Here is a 22,405-nt window from a genome sequence, read left to right as displayed (position 1 = left end):
AAAAAATAAAATGTATTCGCTTTATAAACACAAATGATCGCCTCGCAAGTGCTTCCGCCAGACCACCTTCCGTATAGATACGGAAGAATATAGAATACCGAAGAATACGGAAGGCGGTCTGACGGAAGCACTTGCGAGAGGCGATCATTTGTGTTTATAAAGTGTATAATTTTTTTTTTTTTTTTAGAAAATGGCCGATCGTTTTGCTAGATAAGACCCTCGTCTGGTATCGTTTAAAGCCCTTTGAAGCTGCACTGAAACTGTAATTTTGATCTTCAACCGTTTGGAGGCCATTGAAGTCCACTATAAGGAGAATAATCCTGGAATGTTTTCATCAAAAACCTTAATTTCTTTTCGACTGAAGAAAGAAGGACATGGACATCTTGGATGACATGAGGGTGAGTAAATTATCAGGAAATTTTTATTTGAAAGTTAAGTAAGTTGTACTGTAACTTTCAACATACCTTCAGATGTTCATTCCTGTTACGCCACATCAAAAAGCGTCAAAACAGAATTTGTTTGAATTTCGTGATTAAATTGACAGAATTTGAAAGATGACACTTTGTTTCTTATCGAAAGTAACAAAACACAAAGCTGGTGGTTAATGCAAGGTTATAAGAAATGCTCTGTGTTCTGTATCCTTTTCTGCTGCAAGATTTTTTGGTATTTATTTGGTAGTATCTCTTGGGTTAAAGCATGGAAACTCTCAAATAAGTTCTGTATCAATAACAAAATTAAGGAAGTGTCTTACAAAATACTTCATAGAATATATCCTGCTAAGCATGTTTTGGAAAGATTTAAGCTCAGTATTTCCTATACCTTTGAATTTTGTGGACAAGGAAAAGAAACCATTTTGCATCTGTTTTTTTTACACTATTTATGCAAGATTATTTTGGAAAGATTTAGAATTCTATATTAATAGAAAACTGGAGTGTACGATAGAAATGTGTGTATTTTATGTACTTTATACAGAGAATGAAAATTTGAAATGTAAAGAACTACATATTATACATTTTATTAGGAAAATTCCATACATAAGAATATCATATTCCATATACATAAGAAGTGGGCTCAAGTTAAACCAAATTTTTCACCTTTTATAAATGACTTTAAATTATATGTAAATCTTTTGGAACAAACCAAAAGATTTACATCAAAGATTTGTGCTCTGCATTTCACCCATCCAAGTGCGCCCACACACACCCACACACCCACACACACCCACACACACACACCAGTGGGCAGCCATTTTTGCTATAGCGCCCAGGGAGCCTTGCTCAAGGGCACATCAGTTGTGGGCAATGAGAGTGGAAGAGAGCGCTGTTCTGCGCTGTTCTGTTTCCTGCCGGGACTGAGACCGAAACCCGTGAACTTCGGGTTACAAGTCCGACTCTCTAACCATTAGGCCATGTCTGCCCCAAATAATAATAAATCAAATAAAATAAGCTTGTTTGCCATTCCCAGACTTCCAAAGTTAAGCAATATTAGGATATTTACAAATGTCACTGAACCAACAGTTCAGTATTTGCTTTTCTTGAGAAATGCACTATGATCCTTTATGAGTAAGTGGACAACAAACAGCAGTTACAATCATCTACTGAAAAACTGTTGCAGCCACAGTGGGGTCAAAAAAAAATCACGTAGCAACACAATGCTATTTGCTAAACCTACTTAGTAAAGGACAAATTGTGCAAAGTCTTGATATCCTCATTTAGAGCACTGGCTGCCTGTATATCACCAATAAAACATCTTAATTTTACCCTACTTTTTGACTATGCACAGTATTTGTAGTACACTGTTCACCCTGAATAGTGATGAATTTAGTTATTGTGTCTACAAGCAGAAATAAAATAATTGAGAGTGTGACGTCACATGAAAACTATGAAATGATCCATCTCTACTCACAACTATATGCAGTTCACCAGTTTTGAAGTCTTGACTTGTGTGCAAATCAACTGTGAAGCATTGAGTATTTCTGAGATGCTTTTATTGTGCATTTTGGAAATCCAGTGACACTGACACAGTACAGAATCCTACACCCTATTCTCCCCCATTTCTCCTGACAAGGAGGAAGTACCTTAATCCTGTTTGCAATCTTAATTTAAACAGAGACATCAAGAGAAAAACGGAAAGAGAACTAACTGGCTGCGTTTTCCACAAACAACATGCATTCTGGGGTCTGGGGGGGATGAAGGGGTGACGTTCACATGGCTAAAAACAAGAGGACATTGAAACATGATCCACTCTTACTGGTCCACTGAGTCAGTCTGTCAGATGTCTGTCCATCTTATGTCACATCCTTGTGAAAAATCATAAAAACAAATATGGAAAGAAACAAAAGCTCAATACATAAACTGTCTTGCTATACACAAATTGATATCGTCTGCTTAAATATGCAAATGGAAGGGCTTTCTTTTTCTGCATTTTATAGTGTCATTTTCTCATTTAATCTGTGTCCTCTTTCTAAAAAGGGTAAAACTAGGCCCTTCAGGAGCGGGCATCTGTCAAATCTGTAGCAGAAGTGAGAGAGAGAGACGTAAATTGGTCCTGAAGGAGGTTTAATCTTCCTCGCTGCCACTAACCGAATGCTCCTGTACAAAAACATTTGAAAAACAATTAGCATAAGTAAGCAACAACATGCAGGGTAAATATCTTAATATCTGTACTTTTCAAAAAAATTTAATTTTCACCAAAATAATTACAATTCTCATCTTTTTCTCACCCTCACACCATCCCCAATATATATGCCTTTCTTTTTTCAGATAAACACTGCATTTTACCCGGGGTTATGAAACTCTGCTCCAGAGCAGTGTTGGCACCGCTTTTGCTGTGTTAACCCCACATCACGGTGCCTAAATTGTACAGGGCAAAACAATGCAGTGTTAGAATGTTACAGCTAGACGCTTAGTCTAACGAGGGCCAGCTAGAAAAAGCTGTGCACGTAAACCTCACTCCCCTTGCTTCAAGAGGTGCACTAGCGACTGACGCTAGAGGCTGCAGTCTTTAGCATCCCTGTTAGCGTGCCTGACACCCATGCCGGTGACACTGGTTTGAATCCCAATCGGAGTGGTACGAGTAGGACGAGTCACATTGGTGCCGTGACCCGGATGGTAGTGAGGTTTAGGAAGATGAGCGTAACGGAGGCCTGCTAGTAAAAGCTGTGCGAGTAAACCTTAGTCCCCTGGCCTCAAGAGGCGCACTAGCAGCTGACGCTTAAAGCAGCTTAATAAAGGCCTTCTGAAGCAAAGCAATGCGTTTTTGTTAGAAAAATATCCATATTTAAAACTTTATAAACTATAATAACCAGCTTCCGACAAACATTTGTACGCAAGTCGACTTATGGTGGAAGCGTAACCTCTGACATGACGTAGGAGCAGGTGAGAGTACTCCTCTTGCGGTTTAAACAAATAGGGCTGGGCAACAAACTCAAGCTTCTCTTCTCTTATATTGAAATCCTCTGACATTTAAAAATTCGCGTTTTACACTTCTAATTAATGACCCGTGTTTTGTTTTGCTCTATCCTCTGTGGTTCCACATTCGTCACGCGCCAGAGGTTACGCTTCCTCCGTAAGTTGACTTGCGATGTTTGTTTGTAAATATGGATATTTGTCTTACAAAAACCCATTGCTTCATTTTTGCTTCAGTTTACATTTTTGGGTGAACTACTTTAACTATTTCAAGTGGGAAAAGCCCTTCTGAGAGTCCATATAATGCTAGTGATTCAGTGTTGCACATTATTTCTCGCACAAGCTTCACAATGTCACAACGTCCCTTTCAAGAACGCTCGTATGACAGTAGACCGCAAGAAAACATTTATAGTTAAAAGAGTTCAAAATGTGTCTTTTTCTTACACATACCCATCATTTCGCTGCAGAAGACATGGATTCATCCACTGGGATGGTATGGATTAAAATCATGATTGCTGTTTTTTCAAGTGTCAAATGAACAGCACCTATTAACTTACATTATTTAGACTCACACACATGGATTATTTTCCTAAAAACTTTGTTTATCTGTAGACAATGTCATACACATTGGGGATGGAATGAGGGTGAGAAAAAGATGAGAGAATTTTCATTTTTGGATGAACTCTCTCTTTAAGTTCAATATTCATTATTCATGAGTACCTCCTCCTGGTCCTCCTCACTGTCATCGTCACTAACGACAGGTTTAGGGCGCGAGCTGCGTCCAGTCCGGCGTCTTCCCTTCCCTCTCTCCACCTTGTCCTTTCGACTCAGCTTTATCTTCACCTTCACTGAGCGAGCTAAAACACATACACATATGTATGTTAATCATGGACTTTTGAATTGTACGTGCGTAACACTCTGATAATAGTTGAATTTCACAAAATATTTTCATTACAGTGGCAGTATCATCATCATCATCATCAATACTTACATTCAGACTCCGATCCTTCATCTGCCTCATCCTCTTCCTCTTCGCTCTCTTCTCCTTCGCTCTCTTCCTCTTTCTCTTTCTCGATCTTCTGCCGCACACTGGTGAACACAGACTGCAGCACGATAGAGTCCTCATAGATCTGAAATATAAGATCATAATCTTATCTGAAACAGCTAAATAAATTACGACACCAAGTTACCTACCAGTGTTACTATTTTTAAGTTAAAACATTAACTGAAATGTCTATATAGTTTATTTATTTACCTTAATTTTTTTTTTTTTTAAATATAGCCGCAAGCAGCAACTAACGTGGTTCAAGTGCTTTAAAGCTGCGTAAAAAGATATTATGTTTTGTTTAGCAAGCATGTAACCACGACATAGATGGAAAAGACCATTTACAGCCAATACAGGCAATTTACCATAGGAAATACATGGTTTTTAAAGCCTTTTTAACAGATATAGTGCCACCTATGGTCCGATCTCCATAAAAGTTTGCATGTTTGTTTAGAATCGTGTCACATATGCTCACCTAATATTGTGAAGTTTTGAGTTTTCACATGACAATTTTCAAGTCAATGCCTGGTTACAGCCATTTTTAATTTTTTTTTTTCCAAGTTACAGTTACCACGTCCTTTTTCACGCGACCACAGAATGAGCTCTTACATATGTGTGCCGAGTTTGGTGGAAATATCTCATTCTGTTCATGAGTTATAGCCATTTTAGTAAAAGTGGCTCCGTCCATTTGGAACATTTTGGCGGCCTTTAGGGACCATGAATCAAAATGTCCACTTTTTTTAAATAATTATTGACAATCAGACTCCAGAGAATCTTGCTGCACTGGTTTTGTATAGATCGGGCCAAAAATCTAGGACTAGGTCTGCCCGATCACTTTTATGGGAGAATGCTGATCCTTGGAAATTTTAACAATTACAGTAAGTTCTCAGCGTTATGCGCTTGAAACCCTAATAACAAACACACAACAAAAAAATATTAGTTAAAAATATGGATTAAAACAGTAATAGTATATTAAAGATAAAACATCATCTTAGATATATTTTGCATGAAGTGAATGGAGAAAGTGAACATGAAGTGTTGTAAAGTCACAATGCAAAAAAATCTTAATGGTCCTAAAAATAACTTTAAACATTAAACAGAATGCCTTGCAAATTTAAGAACAAGATGGTCCATTAGTGCTTTTGATTGGTGTAATTAATTTAATAACACTCAGTGTTAAAGAGGATAATGAATATTACCAGTGATCCCTCGAGGTTGAAGGTCTGAGCGTTCTGACAAAGCAGCATGACGTCTTTCTCCAGGTCGTTCAGACTTCGGTACTTGTGGCTCCTGATGCGCTCCTTTACAGAACAGAGAACAGGATTCAACACTTGAATCTTTATTTACTAATATATTATTATGAATTTAGTTCATGTATTTCAGTTGGTGTTTGTGAACCAGCCAAAACATTCATAAGTGTAAAAAAAACTTAAAATTAAGTTAAAAGAAAAATTAACAGTTGACAAACCTTGATCTTCCTGAAGTCCACAGGTTTGCGAATGAGTTCATAATATTCTGGCAGCTCTTTACGAGACGGCAGCTGAATAAACACCTCACTCAGTTGTCTCCCATTGCTGTTGAGAGATACAGTGAAAAAAAACAACATTTAGGAGTCAATTTTTTTTATCTAATCAACATCAATTAAAGCATAAAATATCTCTACAAGCATGAAAACACAGTGTTTATCTGGTCTGGAATCCTTTTTGGTAAGACTGTGTTTTTCTAGCCCTTGTTTTCTGTTAAAAATCTGGGTATAATCGTTATGGTGTGGGTCAAAATATCCCTAATTGGATTCAACATAATTCATTATTCAATTAAAAATTCACACTATAAAACTTTTTTTTCCTCCACAAAATGTAAATTTTATAAACAGTATTTTAACTATTGTTTAACTATAAATTAACAAAAAACATTGTTAAAGGGGACCAATTAAATGCATTTAAGTCCCTTTAAATGCAAATGAGCTGCTGCTCCCGGCTTGTTTTCCAAAAGAGGGCGGAGCTTTAACAGCTCGTGCTTTGGTTGCTTAACAACAACAAAGCTGGAGAATCTCACGCAGCTCAAAATGACGATTGCCAGTAACGGTGTTCAGTCTTACATTGTTCAAACCGGAGTCGGACACTGATGGAGAGACTCAGGAAGAAGTTACAACTTTTAGAATGCATCTGGACGTTTCTGAACGGTTAGTGGATAAATTTATGTAGTTGCTGTAGAGTTGATTCAACTCAATGACTAGCATGTACCATCATGTTAATCTTTTGTGCAAATCCAGCATTGAATTGACACTTGTTTGTGAAGCAGTCTTGCGTAAAATGACGGCATGGTAACAACACTACTTTTTAATTCTGTGCAGCTGCCTTTAACCATGAAAAACACGGGTCAAATTGACCCGAAAACGTCAATCGTAATCGAAATTTTGTACGCACATTCTACAACTCATCAGTATGTCGACACTTTGCATGCATGTTCATGATTCTGAGAAAAATTAACAAAAGAGACAGGAACATGGCCGAAGAGACTAACCCATCCTTGTATTTGATTACAGCATCCACAACCTTCTTCATCTTCTTGGTGAGAGTGGGAGGGTTGGGAGAGAGTTTTTCAGCAGGAGGACGGCCGCGCTTCTTCTGCTTCTTACTGTCATCATCTTTATCTCTGCTCCGCCCACTGGAGCTGGGCGTGGCCGGGCCTGGAAGGTCGAGGTCACGGTCACGCTTCCTCTTCCGGGTTGTTTTCTTGTGCCGCACGTCCTCCTCAATCTCATCAAGGGTGCCTTCCTCGATGGCCTGAGAAGCAGTAAAATAGGTCAATACGCTTGCCATTTTATAACAAAAGAATCAATACAATGCAGTTGTGATTCCTCATTCACCTTCAGCCACTGTTTCTCCGTGAGGGAGTCACTGTAGTCCACCTCCTTCCTCTGACGGGAGCCGCGGCCGAACATCTTCTCCTCTTCTTCTTCGCAGGTGAGTCTCTCCACCTCCGCGTCGTCCTTCATGATCCAGGTGGGCAGCTCATCCTCCTCCATCAGCCGGGGTCTGCGCTTCGGGTTACGAGCTTCTTCACGACGGCGGTCGAGATCCATGCGCTGGACGAAAAAGAAAAGGAAAATCAGGAAGAATTGGAATAACAAAGTCGAACAAAACAAAGAGTGTCAAGTTAACGGAAGTTAAATGAAAACAAGTAGCACTCCTGACCATGAAGTGATCAAACTCTTCCTCGCTTCTAGCAATCATCTGATTAACGGTCTCGTCATCGGGTACTTCATCTTCCTCCTGAGAAATGAGAGAAAACAAATGAGAGCGTAAACGTTAACTACAGAAAACTGAGTCTGTTGACAGGACTTGTCTATCATAAATGAGTGTCTGTACCTCATCCTGCTCTTCGTGCTCCAGGATGGCCTGCAGGAAAGCTTTGCGCTCATGACTGGAGGATTTCTGGTCGAACATACCAGCCTGGATGACCTTTTGGTCCACGTTCAGTTTGTATTTGGCAGCGGCCAGGATCTTCTCCTCCACGCTGTTCACAGTACACAGACGCAGCACACGCACCTCGTTCTGCTGCCCAATACGATGGGCACGATCCTGGGCCTGCAGATCCTACGAGTAAATAAGAAAGGCATTCAGAGACATCAAATATTGTGGGAGAATTCAAACTCAAACAAAAATATTATACCAAATAAATCTGAAAGTGTGTCACGTAAAGTGTGAGTACCAAGCAACATCTCCAGGTGCTCCCTTGAGAACCAGACCAAAAAAAGTTATGTGCACCCCTGCATTTCACCCATCAATAATCATGTTAAAAAAATCGTGATTTCAATATTGACCAAAATAATTGTGATTATGATTTTTGCCATAATCTGGCAGCCTGACCATACATTATGTAAGATCTAATACAACTGAGTGGGATTTGTAAACACTACAATCACTTTCGTCAGTGGACTTCAAGAGCTTCCCCTCTTGTTAAATATAACTAAATATTTAAAGGGACAGTATTGTACCTGGTGAGGGTTCCAGTCGCTGTCAAAGATGATAACAGTATCAGCAGACTGCAGGTTCAGCCCCAGACCTCCTGCTCTGGTGCTCAGCAGGAAGATGAAGTACTGAAAGGATGGATCATTAAAGTTCTTCAGCAGCATGCCACGATCCTCAGCCTTAGTGGTTCCTACAAGAACAAAAGAAAGATGTCAGCACGATTAGACTGACTGATAGTCTTTAATGAACTATTAAATCAAAGACCAGAATTCGGTTGAAGCCGACTCACCGTCCAAGCGCAGGTATTTGAAGTTGCGGTAGGCGAAGTAGTCCTCCATGATGGTCATGAGCGAGGTCATCTGACAGAAGAGAAGCACTTTGTGGTTGGTGGCGCGGAGCTTCGGCAGGATACGGTCCAGCAGCTCAAACTTACCAGAGGCACGGTACAAATCAGGTCTAAATTGAGGTGATACAGAATATAGTAAGTCACAGAGAAAACCAATAAAAATGCAAAGTTATGAATGCAAACTTTTTGTTCTACGTACCCCTGAACAATGCCTCCAGTGAAGCCCAAGTGCTCAGAGAAAGATTCCTGCAGAATAGACAACAAAAATATAGGTCAAACAAGGTGCCACAAATCCAGAAGATAAACATACAGGGATAAATATGACCTCATATGCGGAATATGTGAAACAAATAATCACCTCAATGTGCTGGAACATGTAAGGGTGGTTACAAATCTTCCTCAACTGCATAATAGTGTTCATCAGAGTCTTGGTGCCTCCTTTACCCTGTTATAAACAGGAAGATGGATATTAGACTCATTCAATAACACACACTGAACATTCCTCACACATTCTCTGTGTGAATCACGTCTTCTCACCTTCTTGTCTTTTTCAGAGCCGTCAGTGAGCAGCACTCCTTTAGCCTGCATGTGTCTGTACAGCACTCTCTGTAGAGCCGACATGTCGCACTTGATCACATATTCCACCTGAACGCAAGGAAACAGAGACGGACAAATTCACATTTCAACGTAAAAAAAGAAGCTTCAGTAGCAAACATGCCGTTTAGTTCTTTTCAGTGAATCGATTCATAACTGATTCAGTGAAGTCTCTGTGTGGCATTTCATGTGTATTAAAATGTTTTACTAAAAATACACACTACCTTTTAAAAGCTTGGGGTCAGTAAGTTTCTTTTTTGTAAAGAAATTAATACTTTTTATTCAGCAAGGATGCACTGTATTTTTGATCATACAAATACAGCCTTGGTGAGCATGAAAAACATTTTTTGAAAACAACTTTTGAACAGAAGTGTATAAATATTGCTGTCTATTACTAAGCATTGACATATTGGTGCATATAGAGTACCTCAGGGATGGTGTGTTTTTGTAGGCCAACCCGGAAGTTAGCAGCGCACGGGTTCCCTCGATCAAAAGCCAATGCATTTTTCCCATAGACTTTTGGAAAATCGCAAAAAATAACCTCTGTGTTTAACAAAGGGTTATGACACTTACACGTTTTGTCTATCAAGATAATCTTTACAAGTTAACACAACATTTATACATTTTGAAGCCTAAATGAAGTCGTCAGATATAAAAAGCTAACAGTAGGCTATAAACGGACTACAGCACACCATGGTCGGGGATCAACGTCACCACCACCAAGCTTCCTCAAACTTTATTTAGAAAACAACTTTATTTAAAAACATGCTCGCTCATTATGATCTGCGCTGTGTATGAATACTTATTCACTTTTTCATGAGAAATGCTGTCCAAATGTCCTGTTTGTCATGATGACGTCTAAAGTCCCCGCCAAAGGAAGTAGTCCCTTTTAGGAATTTGTTAGCAACCGCCGTTTTTAAGACACAATAAAGGTTTAAAAAATAAATAAATAAATAAAATTTACAAGCGGGTTATAACTGGTGTTTGTTTTGTCATAGATCAAAACGTGAAAATATTTAGAGGCTTTGTTAACCACAGACATTATTTCAGACGATTTAGCAAAAACCCATTAAAAAAACCCATTGACTTCGGGGCGATGGAACCGGAAGTCCTAAAATGCTAACTCGCTTCCGGGTTTTGCATACAAAAACACATCATCCCTGAGGCACTCTATGAACACAAAAAAAAAAAAAAAAGAGGTAAATAGTCTGTTCATTTAGTAAATAAAACGTAGAAAATATGCCTGGAATATTATACATTTCTATGATTTCTTGCGTTAAACACTTTTAATACTACTTGATACTTCCGTTTATTGAGGAGGGAAAAGGTATTCCAGGACAAACACAAATTGAGAGATGCATATTCAATAGTCAAAAGAGTGAAAAACAGAATTGTTTTATCTGAATAGTTTGCATGCACAAAAACAAACCTTCTCCGGCAGTTGAGCCTCAACTTCCTTTTTGAGTCTCCTGAGCAGGAAGGGGCGGAGCACTTTGTGCAGACGACGGATGATCAGAATGGTCTCTTCTTCATTCAGGTCCACCTTTAAATCATAACATTGTACAACTAAGTTTAAAGAGCAAGATCACACAAAAACAATTTCAATTTGTTGTATCCTGTCCAAATGTGCTAGTACACCTACTAAAACTTCTCGTGTCTTGATTTTAAATCAGGTTACCTTCTCTCCAGTCATGGCGAACGGAGCGTTGAACCACTGCTCGAAGGTGCTGCAGCTCTTGAAGATGGTGGGCAGCAGGAAGTTGAGCAGTGCCCACAGCTCGGGCAGCTTGTTCTGCAGTGGCGTGCCGGTGAGCAGCAGACGCCGGGGCGCCAGGTAATGTGTGTTCAACACCTGAGTGAGTTTACAGTGGTGGTTCTTCATACGGTGACCTTCGTCCACTATCATGTACTTCCAGCGGAGCTGAGAGAGACACAGAGAATTATTACTAACTGAACAAGAAGTTCGCAGTCAAAAAACTTTGACACTCAGCAGGTCTGTACCTTGGCCAGCACTTGCTTGTCTTTGATGATGTACTCGTAAGTGGTGACCAGCACGTTGAACTTGCCGCTGCGCAAAATGGGAACGAATGCGCGGCGAGCAGCAGGAGAGCCCTGAGTAGAAAAGAAGCAATTAATCCTGTAATATTCTCTATGCTTCTCCAACTACTTGCTTCAGTGACTAATTTATTTTGTATTCCTTTGCATTCATTTGTGGAAAACCAGTTGAATTTGCCAAAATTGTAAACGTATCAAATAGCTACCTTGTAAGATACTTTCACCACAGATGGAGCCCACTTATCAAACTCGTACACCCAGTTCGACAGAGTCCTGTAAGAGAAAACAAATAAAGGTCACTGTAATTATTTCTGTTGAAATGTTACCAAATATACCAAGGATGATTCACACAAACAGTCTTCAGAAAAGTAGTTTTTTAAAATTATTTTTATGCAAATGCACTCACCAACAAAAATCACCCCAATCATTCTAGAAAGATTAATTCTTTCCAAATATAGATATTTAAGTAATCTAGCGAATATTTCTGTATTTATTCATTTTGGAATATATAAATTGCAGAAAAACAAAATATCCTCAGTTTTTATCATGCAGCCCTGGTGTAGAGTGTGTAAAGTGACTCACGAGAGGGGGACGATAATAAGGAAGGGTCCGTTGAGGCGTTTGTACTCCATGAGGTAGGTGATGAGTGCGATGGTCTGGATGGTTTTTCCCAAACCCATTTCATCAGCCAGAATGCCATTCAAGTTATTGTTATACAGAGACACCAGCCACTCTAGACCTTTGATCTGTAGATGGGACAGATGCAATAAGTTCGGCACATGCCATTTATCAAATCTCACCAGTTCACTTAGGACATTTACAGTTCTTTTGCTCTGTATGTGTGTACCTGGTACTGTTTGAGCTGTCCGTTGACTAGCAGGCTCGACTGTCTGTCCACCTTCTCCGTGACGGCGTGAGCCACGGCGTAGTAAGACTGCAGGCCGCGAGCGAACGCTGCGTTACCGTATTCATCATCAACATCCTGCTTGGCATGCCTGCGTGAGAGAGGGATCTTATTTACATACACCGTTACGACAGAATAGAATTACAAAAGGACCATGGGATGGGTCAGAAATAATCCCATCCATATGCAGCTTTAAGCCAGTAACGTACTCAATGATGTGACGGGCGTCCACCTCAGACACATCCTCACTGTCTGGATCTGGAATAATCTTCTTCTCCTCTGTTAGGGCCTGAGAGGACTGAGGCTCATCATCATCCTCCTTTAGAGAAGAAAATAAAATGGTACATTAATACAATGAACTGTAAAGATATGTATTCAACTAATTTATTAAGTTACACATAGATGCTGATATAACTAGATGCTTTTTGTGATTAATTTTACATACACATACATACTCCGTGTTGGGGAAAGTTACTTTTAAAACAAATGCTATACTCCTTAAAAAAGTAACTAATTGCATTACTTAGTTACTCTTTATGGAAAGTAATGCATTATGTTACTTTTGCGTTACTTTTTCTCACCTGGGCTGGGCTTGCTTGTTTGTTATTTTAATAAAAAAAAAAAATTGTGCAAATTCACACCTGTACGGTTAATAAAGTGAGATTAAATACATAAAGTATATTGCTTGTGTTATTTTATTACTACAAGTTTGTGTAATATTCTGAGTTTGCACTTTACTGTTTTTATCCATTTTGAGGGATACTGAATCAGTTTTTGTGCAAGTGAGACGAGTAAATGCTCACTTTAGGTCTAGAACTACAATAAGCATGTTAACCTCACACATTTCTCCCAATTTCTCTCAACAAAAGGAAAGGAGAGCTGTCAGTCAATAAATAGGAAAACAGTAACTCAGATATTTTGTTATAAATGTAAAAGTAAAGCATTACTTTACTAGTTACTTAAAAAAGTAATCTGATTACGTAACTTGCGTTACTTGTAATGCATTACCCCCAACACTGTACATACTATTTTTCAAATTTTGTAATTTTATATATTTTGTGATTCTAAATAAAATTCATTAAATGAATAGGTTATGAAATGTGTAACTACTGGACAACCACATAATAGATTTTTCAAATTTTGTAATTATATAATTTGTGATCATAAATCAAATTAAACAGAGGTTGTAAAATTTATTGTGAATGGTTAAAATAGCTTTTAAATTTCAGCCTACTGTAATGGACACCAGTATCAGAAGGTTAAAATGTGTATAAAAACAAACATTTGTTATCAGTGTCAGGTCACAGCAGCAGTATCTCACAGTAAACTAGCCATTAATCTTATTCTGATGATGGTCTACTTGCTGACAGCTCAAGGCTGTGAACACACACACTAGAGTTCTCTCTTCAAGTGCATTTAAAGCCCTTGCAGAAAGCACAATGTGTTGCTCATAAGATGCCGAATATACAGATATGAGAGATGAAGAACAGCCATACCTCTTCGTCCTCTGAGCCACTATCTTCACTATCTGACCGCGGGGCAACCTCGTACCTACAGAAAATGAACAAAAACAACATTCAGGCAAACCTGCTGCTTTAGTCAGATATATGCAAATAATAAATACACTATATTAAGAACAAAACTGTTGTGATGTGCTTGTGCTACTCCAACCCTTTTCATTAGTAGATACTCAAGTACATATTTTGAAAGAATGAGATGCCCAAAGTGTGTCTCACTCACCCTGGATTCATCTCCAGCCAAGTATCCAGTTGTCCAGCTTTAGGAGCATCCATGCCAGTGAGGATCTTCCCACTGTCCACGTGAATCACCTTCACCGGTAAGTCACTCATTTGACTGGTTTCATCGAGAGGCTACAATAGAAGACAAAAACATAGTCGTATGAAATTAGGTTACCTAAACATTACAAATTTTACACAAAACTTAAAAAGAACACTTATTTTGAATCAAGTAAATCATGAATTGCCACAAGAGACACATTAACACAAATGATCAACCAAGCTAATTGCAAAAAGCCAAATATCTGCCAAATTTAAGGTCTCACCTCTCCATCTGGACCCAGAGCAGGAACTCCACCCTCTGCATTCTCTGGCTTCTGTGAGGAGAAAAGCAGACAGAAAGATCTCACACATTACTGAAAAAAAAACAACGAAGCACAACTCGATTTAGATTCCATTACGGAACCCTTTCCATTCCATTAAATCCCCTCACCTTCTTTTTCTTCTTCTTCTTCTTCTTGTCTTTGAGAGCCTGGACAGCTTTGTGAGCTCTGACGAGCTCTGTGAGGTTGGCCACATACTCGTCCGTCTGCTGCAGCAAGTAAGCCAGACGTTTGTCTTTCTTCTGATCGATCAGCTTCCTGTAACCCTCTTCATCTTCAGCCTGGGAGAAACACACACAGAACATGCTTTCTTTAGACATTTGTTCAGACAAAACACACTTCAATTTTGTGTTTATTGTTTAGTTGTTGTCAAGTCTTTCAAAAAAATATGGCAAGTATGTGCATTTCCTCACCATCAGCCTTCTCATTCTCTCCTTCTCGATACGCTCATTCTCCTTCTTCTGCTCTCTCTCAGTGTTGGCATGGTACGTGGCTACGGCTTTGGTCAACTTCTGCATCTTTGCGGTGATGGAGCGATGGTATTCCTTGAAGTCTTTAGCATGCTGCAGGATGCTGTTGAGATACTCCTACAAACGCAGTAAGAGAACAGGCGGTTCCGTCACAAACTGTCTTTTGTCATTTGTGAATCAGGTTTAGGGTGAAAAGCATACATTTACAACATTTTTTTGTACATATCTTTTGTAAAACTCATGACTGAACTGTAAATGTACCTGATGTTTCTGTCGGCGCTTACGTTCCTGCTCAATCTTCTGCTGTTTCTCCAGTTTCTCAGTGATACGAGCTTCACGCAGGGACTGCCTCTTGCTGCGTTTGTAGGCCTTGCCATTCAGTGCAGTCTCCAGAGCCGTATCACGCCGCATACACACTACGACTTCCTGCCGGAGCTGTGTTGACATGGACAACATGGGTCAAAAACCACAAAAATATGGCAGGTCTAGGCTGAACAGTTAACAATTACAACCAGCTTCCAGAGCATTATACATTATAATTATTGAGATGTGAGATTTCTTGGGAAATCGTGTATAAACTGATAAAAATGAAAGTTATGTTACATTATGTTATAATTTATAAGAAAAATATTTAAACAAATAACAACAATAACAATAATAATAATAATAATAATAATAATAATAATAATAGGGATATGCTCGAAGCCGAATACCTTATTCGGCAAAGACACGGAAAATGAATAACACATCCTATGGAGCCTCTAAAAGGACATGCTTAGGCTTGCTGCGGTAGTCTGAGTTACACAGTGTTTGTCCGTACACTGATTACATTACTTGCACTGTCAATAGAAATACAAACCATTTAGTTTAGTTGGACAACAGATGGTACAATTCTAAACTGAAAGCGTCTGCTCTGCTCCACATATAGAATGAGCTGCAGAGTCGCAGGACAGTGCAGCAGGAGTCAGATTTCACTCATCACATGACGAGAGTAAGGAGAGATGACTGACAAGACAATAGCGGAGGATTTGGTGCGCTACAGATCCTAAGCGTCATTGACAAATATCTTATCTTGTAAAATATCAGTCAGCCAGTATCACTGCTCCCTATACACAGAGTACGCATGATTGAGAATTCGAAAGCGCATTCAAAAGTGATTTTTATATCACCCCACATATTGATAGTGGCTCCCTGATGCCCGTGAATTATATACAATATAACTACGAGAGAACACAATAGCATTGCACAAAAAAAAAAAAAAAAAAAATTCTCCCATCTCATATTTTTTTCATCACCATGCCCCTTTAGGGACTCCGTAGAATGCATTAGTCATCTTCCATGCCTTTCCAAATAAGGTATTTGGGCTTTGGGCACATCCCTAAATAATATGGTGCAAGTCATACCTGTCTCTGAAAGTTCAGGAGCCTAAGTGCCTTGAGCTCGATGTTGGCTTTGGTCCTCAAGTCTCCAGCCAGAGAGCCTGGAAGGTTCTCCAGTTCCTGAATACGATGAGCAATACGAGCTTGTAACCTGACCGACGGAAACAAAATCATCAAATTTTGGTGAAACAAGATATCAAGGTGGTGTTCACAGAATTTAACAAGTGTGTTTTACTGTAAAACCTCAATATTTGCCATTTCTTGCCTAAACGCATCAGGATAGCCTCATCTCACCTGTACTCTCTCTCCTGGAGGATCTCCACTGGGTCCAGACCCCGAGGTTTCTGGATGGGTGTGATGCGGTTCTGCTTCTGATGCAACATCATGGGCGGCTGGGCCGGTTGTCCTGGAGACTGGGTCTGAGGGGGCATGACGGGAGAGGCAGCGGGAGGAACTGAAGGTGGCGCTGGAGAAGGGCGGCCCGTGGGCTGAGGAGGTATCAGCTTCTGTGGGGCACTTGCAGGGGCGGCAGCGTTCACCATGGGCCCTGAGATTACAAACGCATCGTAAATACGTGACTAAGAAATTCCTTTAATAAAACCCAGATAGCTGTTGAGGTTTCCCGAATACAATACGAGACTAAATTTTCATTGCTTATTGGTAGTGATTGTGGATAATTTAGACAATTTACTAACCTTCAGGCCAAGCTTTAGGTGGTCCATTGGTGGGTTGTCCCTGCAGGCCTGGAGGAACACCAGAGGGTCCTGGAGGAGGCATATTTGGACCGACCATTCCTGAAACACACAAAAGGTTAAAACAATTGTATTGGAGTAAGATTAAAATAGATTCATTGTAGGAATCTGCCAAAATCTGGTCAAGAACATGTTCAAAAACATTTTAAGACCAAAAAAAAAAAAAAAAAAAAAAAAAAAAAAAAAAAAAGTTACATTTTACTTTGCAATTTTTTTATATAAATTATATTTCAGGACCTTTTAGATTTTTTTTTTTTTGCATTTCGAAAGACTGAAAGCTAATTAAAAAAAATGATTACAATATTTTATTAAAAAAAAAATAAAAATAAAGATACAGTATTTGTATCTTAAAGCTAGGGTAGGCAATGTTTTCCATAAACACTTTTTGTTATTTTGGTTGAAACAATCTTTACATCCTGATAAAAAACAATAATAGAAATGGTCTAAATATTAAATTTATGTACATACACTTCCGTTCAAAAGTTTTAGATCTGTAAAGATTTTTTAATGGTTTTAAAAGTAGTCTCTTATGCTCACCTGCATTTATGCAGCTACATCAATAATCAATCATACTGTGAAATATTTTTACAATTTAAAATAACTATTTTCCAAATAACTATTTTTTGAATATTTAAAAATGTAATGTATTCCTGTGATGCAAAGCTGAATTTTCAGTATCATTACTCCAGTCTTTAGTGTCACATGATCCGTTAGAAATCATTCTAATATGACTCTAATATTTCAGATAAATGCTGTTCTTTATTGTACACAACTGTTTTCAACATTGATAATAATCAGAAATGTTTCTTGATCATCAAATCATCATATCAGAATGATTTCTGAAGGATCATGTGACACTGAAGATTGGGGTAATGATGCTGAAAATTCAGCTTCATCATCACAGGAATAAATTACATTTTATATTATATTTAAATAGAAAAAAAATTGTAAAAAAAATTGTAAAAATAATTTAGGGCTGACCTTAGGTGAGCTGTAAGTTTTTTATGAAATGTCGCCTCACCAGGTGGTCGATTGTAGTTGGGTCCTCCAGGACCGGGACCCCCAGGTCCAGGCGGTCCTGCTCCTTGTCCTGAAGCGGGGGGCATGTTGGGCATCCCCTGTTGCATGCCTGGCATGGGCCGCTTTCCCTGCACGGCCATCTGCAGGTGGTCAGGTAGAGGCTGCCCACGCGCCAGCATCTTATAGGCCATGATCTGTGCCCGCAGCTGGTGAAGCTGGTTTTGGTTGAAAGGAGTGGGTCCGCCGGCACCACCAGGCCCACCTGCGTTTGGAGGTCCTCCGCTGGGTCCCGAACCTGCAACAGCACCTGTACCTCCGCTCCGGTTCTGCAGGTCACCGCCCTCCATGGGGACGGCACCAGGACCAGAAGGCATCATGGGGCCAGACGGAGGCCCGTTAGAAGGTACCGGGCTGGGGGCATGTTCAGATCCACCCAGAGGAGAGGGGTAACCTGGAAGAAATTAAAGAAAACATTTAATTGTTACATTTTCAAAGAAAATATTAGCCCTTGCAAAAATCACTGCTGACTGAGTCATGGGTGTTTTTCAATGCATTACTAATGTAATTGCTAATGCGTTCCGAGTTGCTTTATAGTGCTTAAATCACAATTTGAGGTGACATTTATGTCTGTTGCACAGTACAGGATAAGTTACACACCAGTTTAATACTTGGGGGCAAAAGTATGATCAATTACAATAGTGATATTTGCTTTAAGGCAAATACAAATATATCAGATTATATTATAAACATACAAAATATAAATACAAACTCAAAAAAACAAAAAACAAAACAAAAACAAAACAAACACTCATATCTGTTGCTTGTAAGTCTGTAAACATCCTATTATTATTATTATATTTGTTTCTTTTTCTGTCATGACTTTGTGGTTTCCAACAACTGTCTGTCTTTTGGTTTCAAAAGGTTAACCCCATTCACCTTACATTTCTGGAAAACAAGCGTGTGAGCGGCCCCAGCGGAAGAAGCAAGCAGTGTACACATCAAAGGGAAATGTGAGCAAACAGGTTGGATGGCTTTTCTATACCCAGTCTAAACAGTTTAGCAGTGAGTGCACCATCTGTCTGCCATTTAACAAAGAGTGCACTAAACATCTGCATCCCTAATATTTCACACAAGTACACGTAAATGATTTTACCTCATATATCATAGATACAATGATTGATAGAAGATGAATAGACAGACAGATAGATAGAGGGATAGACAGACAGACAGATAGAGACAGATTCAGTTAGATAGATTGGATGGATAGATGGATGGAACACAGATCGAAAGATACTGTAGATACCTTGAGAGTGTTGGTCCATAGGGCTGGGTGGGGGTCCCATGCCACTGTGCCCACCCTGTCTCATGCCCATACCCTTCATTTGACCGTAGCGTTGATCTTCGGGAATGCCTTTCTCGAGCATGCCTTCCATGGGCTTCAAAACAATAAAAATAAATAAAGAATAACTCAATGATATGGACCAAAAAGCATAAATGAAACATGGAACAAAACCACAAACGAATCAGATGCATACTGATTTAACCTGTCAGTACCTTGTGCATGTGCATGTTGTCCTGGGGGTAACCTGAGGGGCCCTGTGGAGGTAGTGGGTGTCCTGAGGAGGGGGGCCCAGGGCTAGGGCCCATCATGCCATGGGCAGAGCCAGGTGAGGGTCCAGGACTAGGCCCTAACATGGCCCCTGGAGACGGCCCAGGGCCTGGGGAAGGGCCCGGCCGAGGGGTCCCGCCCATAGGTGGGTCAGGGGTGGACATCTCTCAGCAGAGCCGGAAGACGTAAGAGGCAGAAAAACAGTGTCCTGTATCCGTTTTCAGAAAGCCTGGAAATGAAAAATAAGATTAATTTCAGCAGCTTGATTAAAAAACAACAACAACAACAACAACACATGAAACATGCCAAAACAAGCTTAAAAACAGCACATATTATATGTGTGTATATATATACACACATATATACACACACATATATACATATATATATATATATATAATTTGCTAGTGATAATGAGAAAAAAGCTCATACTCGTCACGTATATAGCAACCATATTAACTATTATATAATGCAATTAATAAAAGATCATTTATTGTACAGCTGTAAAAACATGTATTATTAAACTGTATAAATCATGTGCACTTCAGATTAATTCAGCTACAAAAGCACGGCCCTTGAAACGAGACTAGAAAATAGGTTAATTAATCTGTGCCTTAATGTATGTCAATGAATACATTAACACATTTTAGTGCAGACCCTAAAGTAGGCTTTTTATCAGATTGTATTTCGTTTTGCCTATTGTATATCAACATTTGTGTCACTTTAAAATATGTAAAATGATATGCTTAACACATTAAAATGTTCAAAATTGTGATTTGACTATATTTTAAAACATATCACGCATCTTAAGAAATTACCTTGCCTTCAAACATGTAAAACAAAACAAAAAAGTCTTTTTAAAATCTTTATGAAGTTATTATATCTTAAAACAAATCAGACATGATCATAAACTTCAGCTTACAGCAATATAAAGGAGATTTAAAAATGTTATATAAAGAAATATTAAATTACACAGATGTGTTTTTCTTTAGTGCTTAGCAGTGAAAACTTAATTTGTCAAATAAAACATCCACACTAATATTCCAATTTTATTATTTATTTTGTTACTACTGTGAACACAGTAAAAATACACCAGCACACATTCAGACAACAGTCAACTATATAATGTTATGCTATAAAATGTATCATTTTCATAACCGTTTTCCCTCATACTTTTTAAAATAAGCTCAAAAGCCTGTAATAATGTTGAATGCCAGGTTTTATTAGGACAACATGCTACACCACTGGGGCGAGTTGACACAAAAAGTCAAATCTGTATATCTGTTTGTTTTTTTCCATAGGCAATAATAAAGGAAATATTCAATAGTGTTGTGTAGCCAAGAAAAATTATAAATATTGACACAAATAAACCCACCCTGAGAAATATTCACTGGAGCCAAAATTGTGATAACTAGCCCTGGGTATCAACTATAAAATAATGCAAAGTGCGTTTTCTAACGGTTATCATAATATTATTTCTTTTATGAAACAGCTAAAAGTAAATTCTGAGGTCTAATTAATGCAAAACAATTTACTTTAATGATGTAAGTAATTACTAGCTCAAAATACATATGCCGGTTAACAAGGTTATGTATAAAAATAACCTAATATTTACAAACACTTCTAATTAATTATGGTGCAAAACAAACTTATATCAAAAACAGTTTTAATAAACAGTAATAAAAGAAAAAACGCCAAATTTTGTTTTCTCCCCTCAAAGGCTAACGAGAATTAGCAGCCGGCTAACACTGAATAGCTAAACATTAGCCAACAATATCCCAATAACGTCACTAATGTTTGTTTTCAACACTATAATAAATAACGATATAATGCTGCAGGAATTTTCTAAGATATACAAGAAACTGTGGTAAAGCGAAAACTATTTTAATGATTTTTGAAGACGTGACCCAACTAAGGAACAAGAGAAAGATTAGAGCTCCATTAAAACCAAAGACATAAAACAAAACGACTTTTAACCGGTTAAAACATTCCCGATATGTTTTCACCAGATGGTATGTGCTTGCGGAGAGTTTAAACGTTATAAAAGCTATTTAAACATAGTCTGAAAATAATAAATAAGAGCGAAAAGGAAAGACAAAGGACCGGTTTGTGTGTATGTGTGATTACAGTCGGCCATGCTGTGCTTCCCCTTGTCTGTGTGTGCTTTAAAAAAAAAAAAAAAATGAAATAATTTGAAGTTATCCAACTCGAGTACAGAGCGAGCATCTTTTTAAAGATGATTGATCCAACCCGCCTTCCGTACGCTTGACCCCGGTACCCCGCTCGTGTTACATTCCCAAAACTTATTCATTCATTCTGCCGCTGCTCTGGCACTGTAATGTCGGACTGATCGGAGCACAGCAAACCCGGCGACATAAAGAACTTGTTCGCGGTCTATAACCGTTACAAAATGTATCAATTTAAAAGTCCGCCATGATGTCATGTGTCCTGCAAACATTGTGCCGTGTTTAGAGCGTGACTTACAGTGTATATTCGCGCCGGTCTCTTCCCCGTAGTCTTCGGCAAATCTAGAAACAAAGGACAGCTCAGCTAGTTCCTTTTTCCTTCTCACTTCCCCCTCCCATCTGGTCTGATTGTATCTCTAGAGCGGCCTGAATGCATCAGTCAGCGGCTCGCGAGCGCCCCCTAACATCAACGACCGGAAGCTCTTGGTTTGAGCCTCATCATGTAGGATGGAATGTAGACGGCATGGCTTAATGGGGGATGGGTT

The 22,405-nt window shown here is 38.9% G+C and overlaps 1 protein-coding gene across 1 annotated transcript; it reads right to left on the bottom strand.

The window, feature by feature from the left end:
• Nucleotides 1-1,970: 1,970 nt before the first annotated feature.
• Nucleotides 1,971-22,324, bottom strand: smarca4a (SWI/SNF related, matrix associated, actin dependent regulator of chromatin, subfamily a, member 4a). Its single transcript, XM_051887541.1, has 34 exons — nt 22,159-22,324; nt 19,620-19,903; nt 19,369-19,501; nt 18,067-18,516; nt 16,989-17,087; nt 16,588-16,840; nt 16,318-16,444; nt 15,176-15,349; nt 14,858-15,031; nt 14,555-14,725; nt 14,388-14,438; nt 14,066-14,196; nt 13,822-13,876; nt 12,535-12,644; nt 12,269-12,416; nt 12,004-12,167; nt 11,628-11,694; nt 11,368-11,478; nt 11,045-11,287; nt 10,796-10,909; nt 9,310-9,417; nt 9,131-9,217; nt 8,972-9,018; nt 8,716-8,882; nt 8,453-8,616; nt 7,824-8,051; nt 7,650-7,727; nt 7,322-7,540; nt 6,976-7,238; nt 5,921-6,026; nt 5,652-5,753; nt 4,399-4,537; nt 4,128-4,264; nt 1,971-2,591 (listed from the first exon to the last, which is right to left on the bottom strand). The coding sequence occupies exons 2-34, from the start codon at nt 19,836-19,838 to the stop codon at nt 2,559-2,561; spliced, it is 4,872 nt and encodes a 1,623-aa protein (XP_051743501.1). The 5' UTR covers nt 19,839-19,903; nt 22,159-22,324; the 3' UTR covers nt 1,971-2,558.
• Between the last annotated feature and the right edge of the window lie 81 nt (nt 22,325-22,405).

This window comes from Ctenopharyngodon idella, chromosome 3, assembly GCF_019924925.1.
Source record: "Ctenopharyngodon idella isolate HZGC_01 chromosome 3, HZGC01, whole genome shotgun sequence".
In the NCBI taxonomy this organism is placed as follows: Eukaryota; Metazoa; Chordata; class Actinopteri; order Cypriniformes; family Xenocyprididae; genus Ctenopharyngodon; species Ctenopharyngodon idella.
This window is presented reverse-complemented; position numbering and strand designations above follow the sequence as displayed.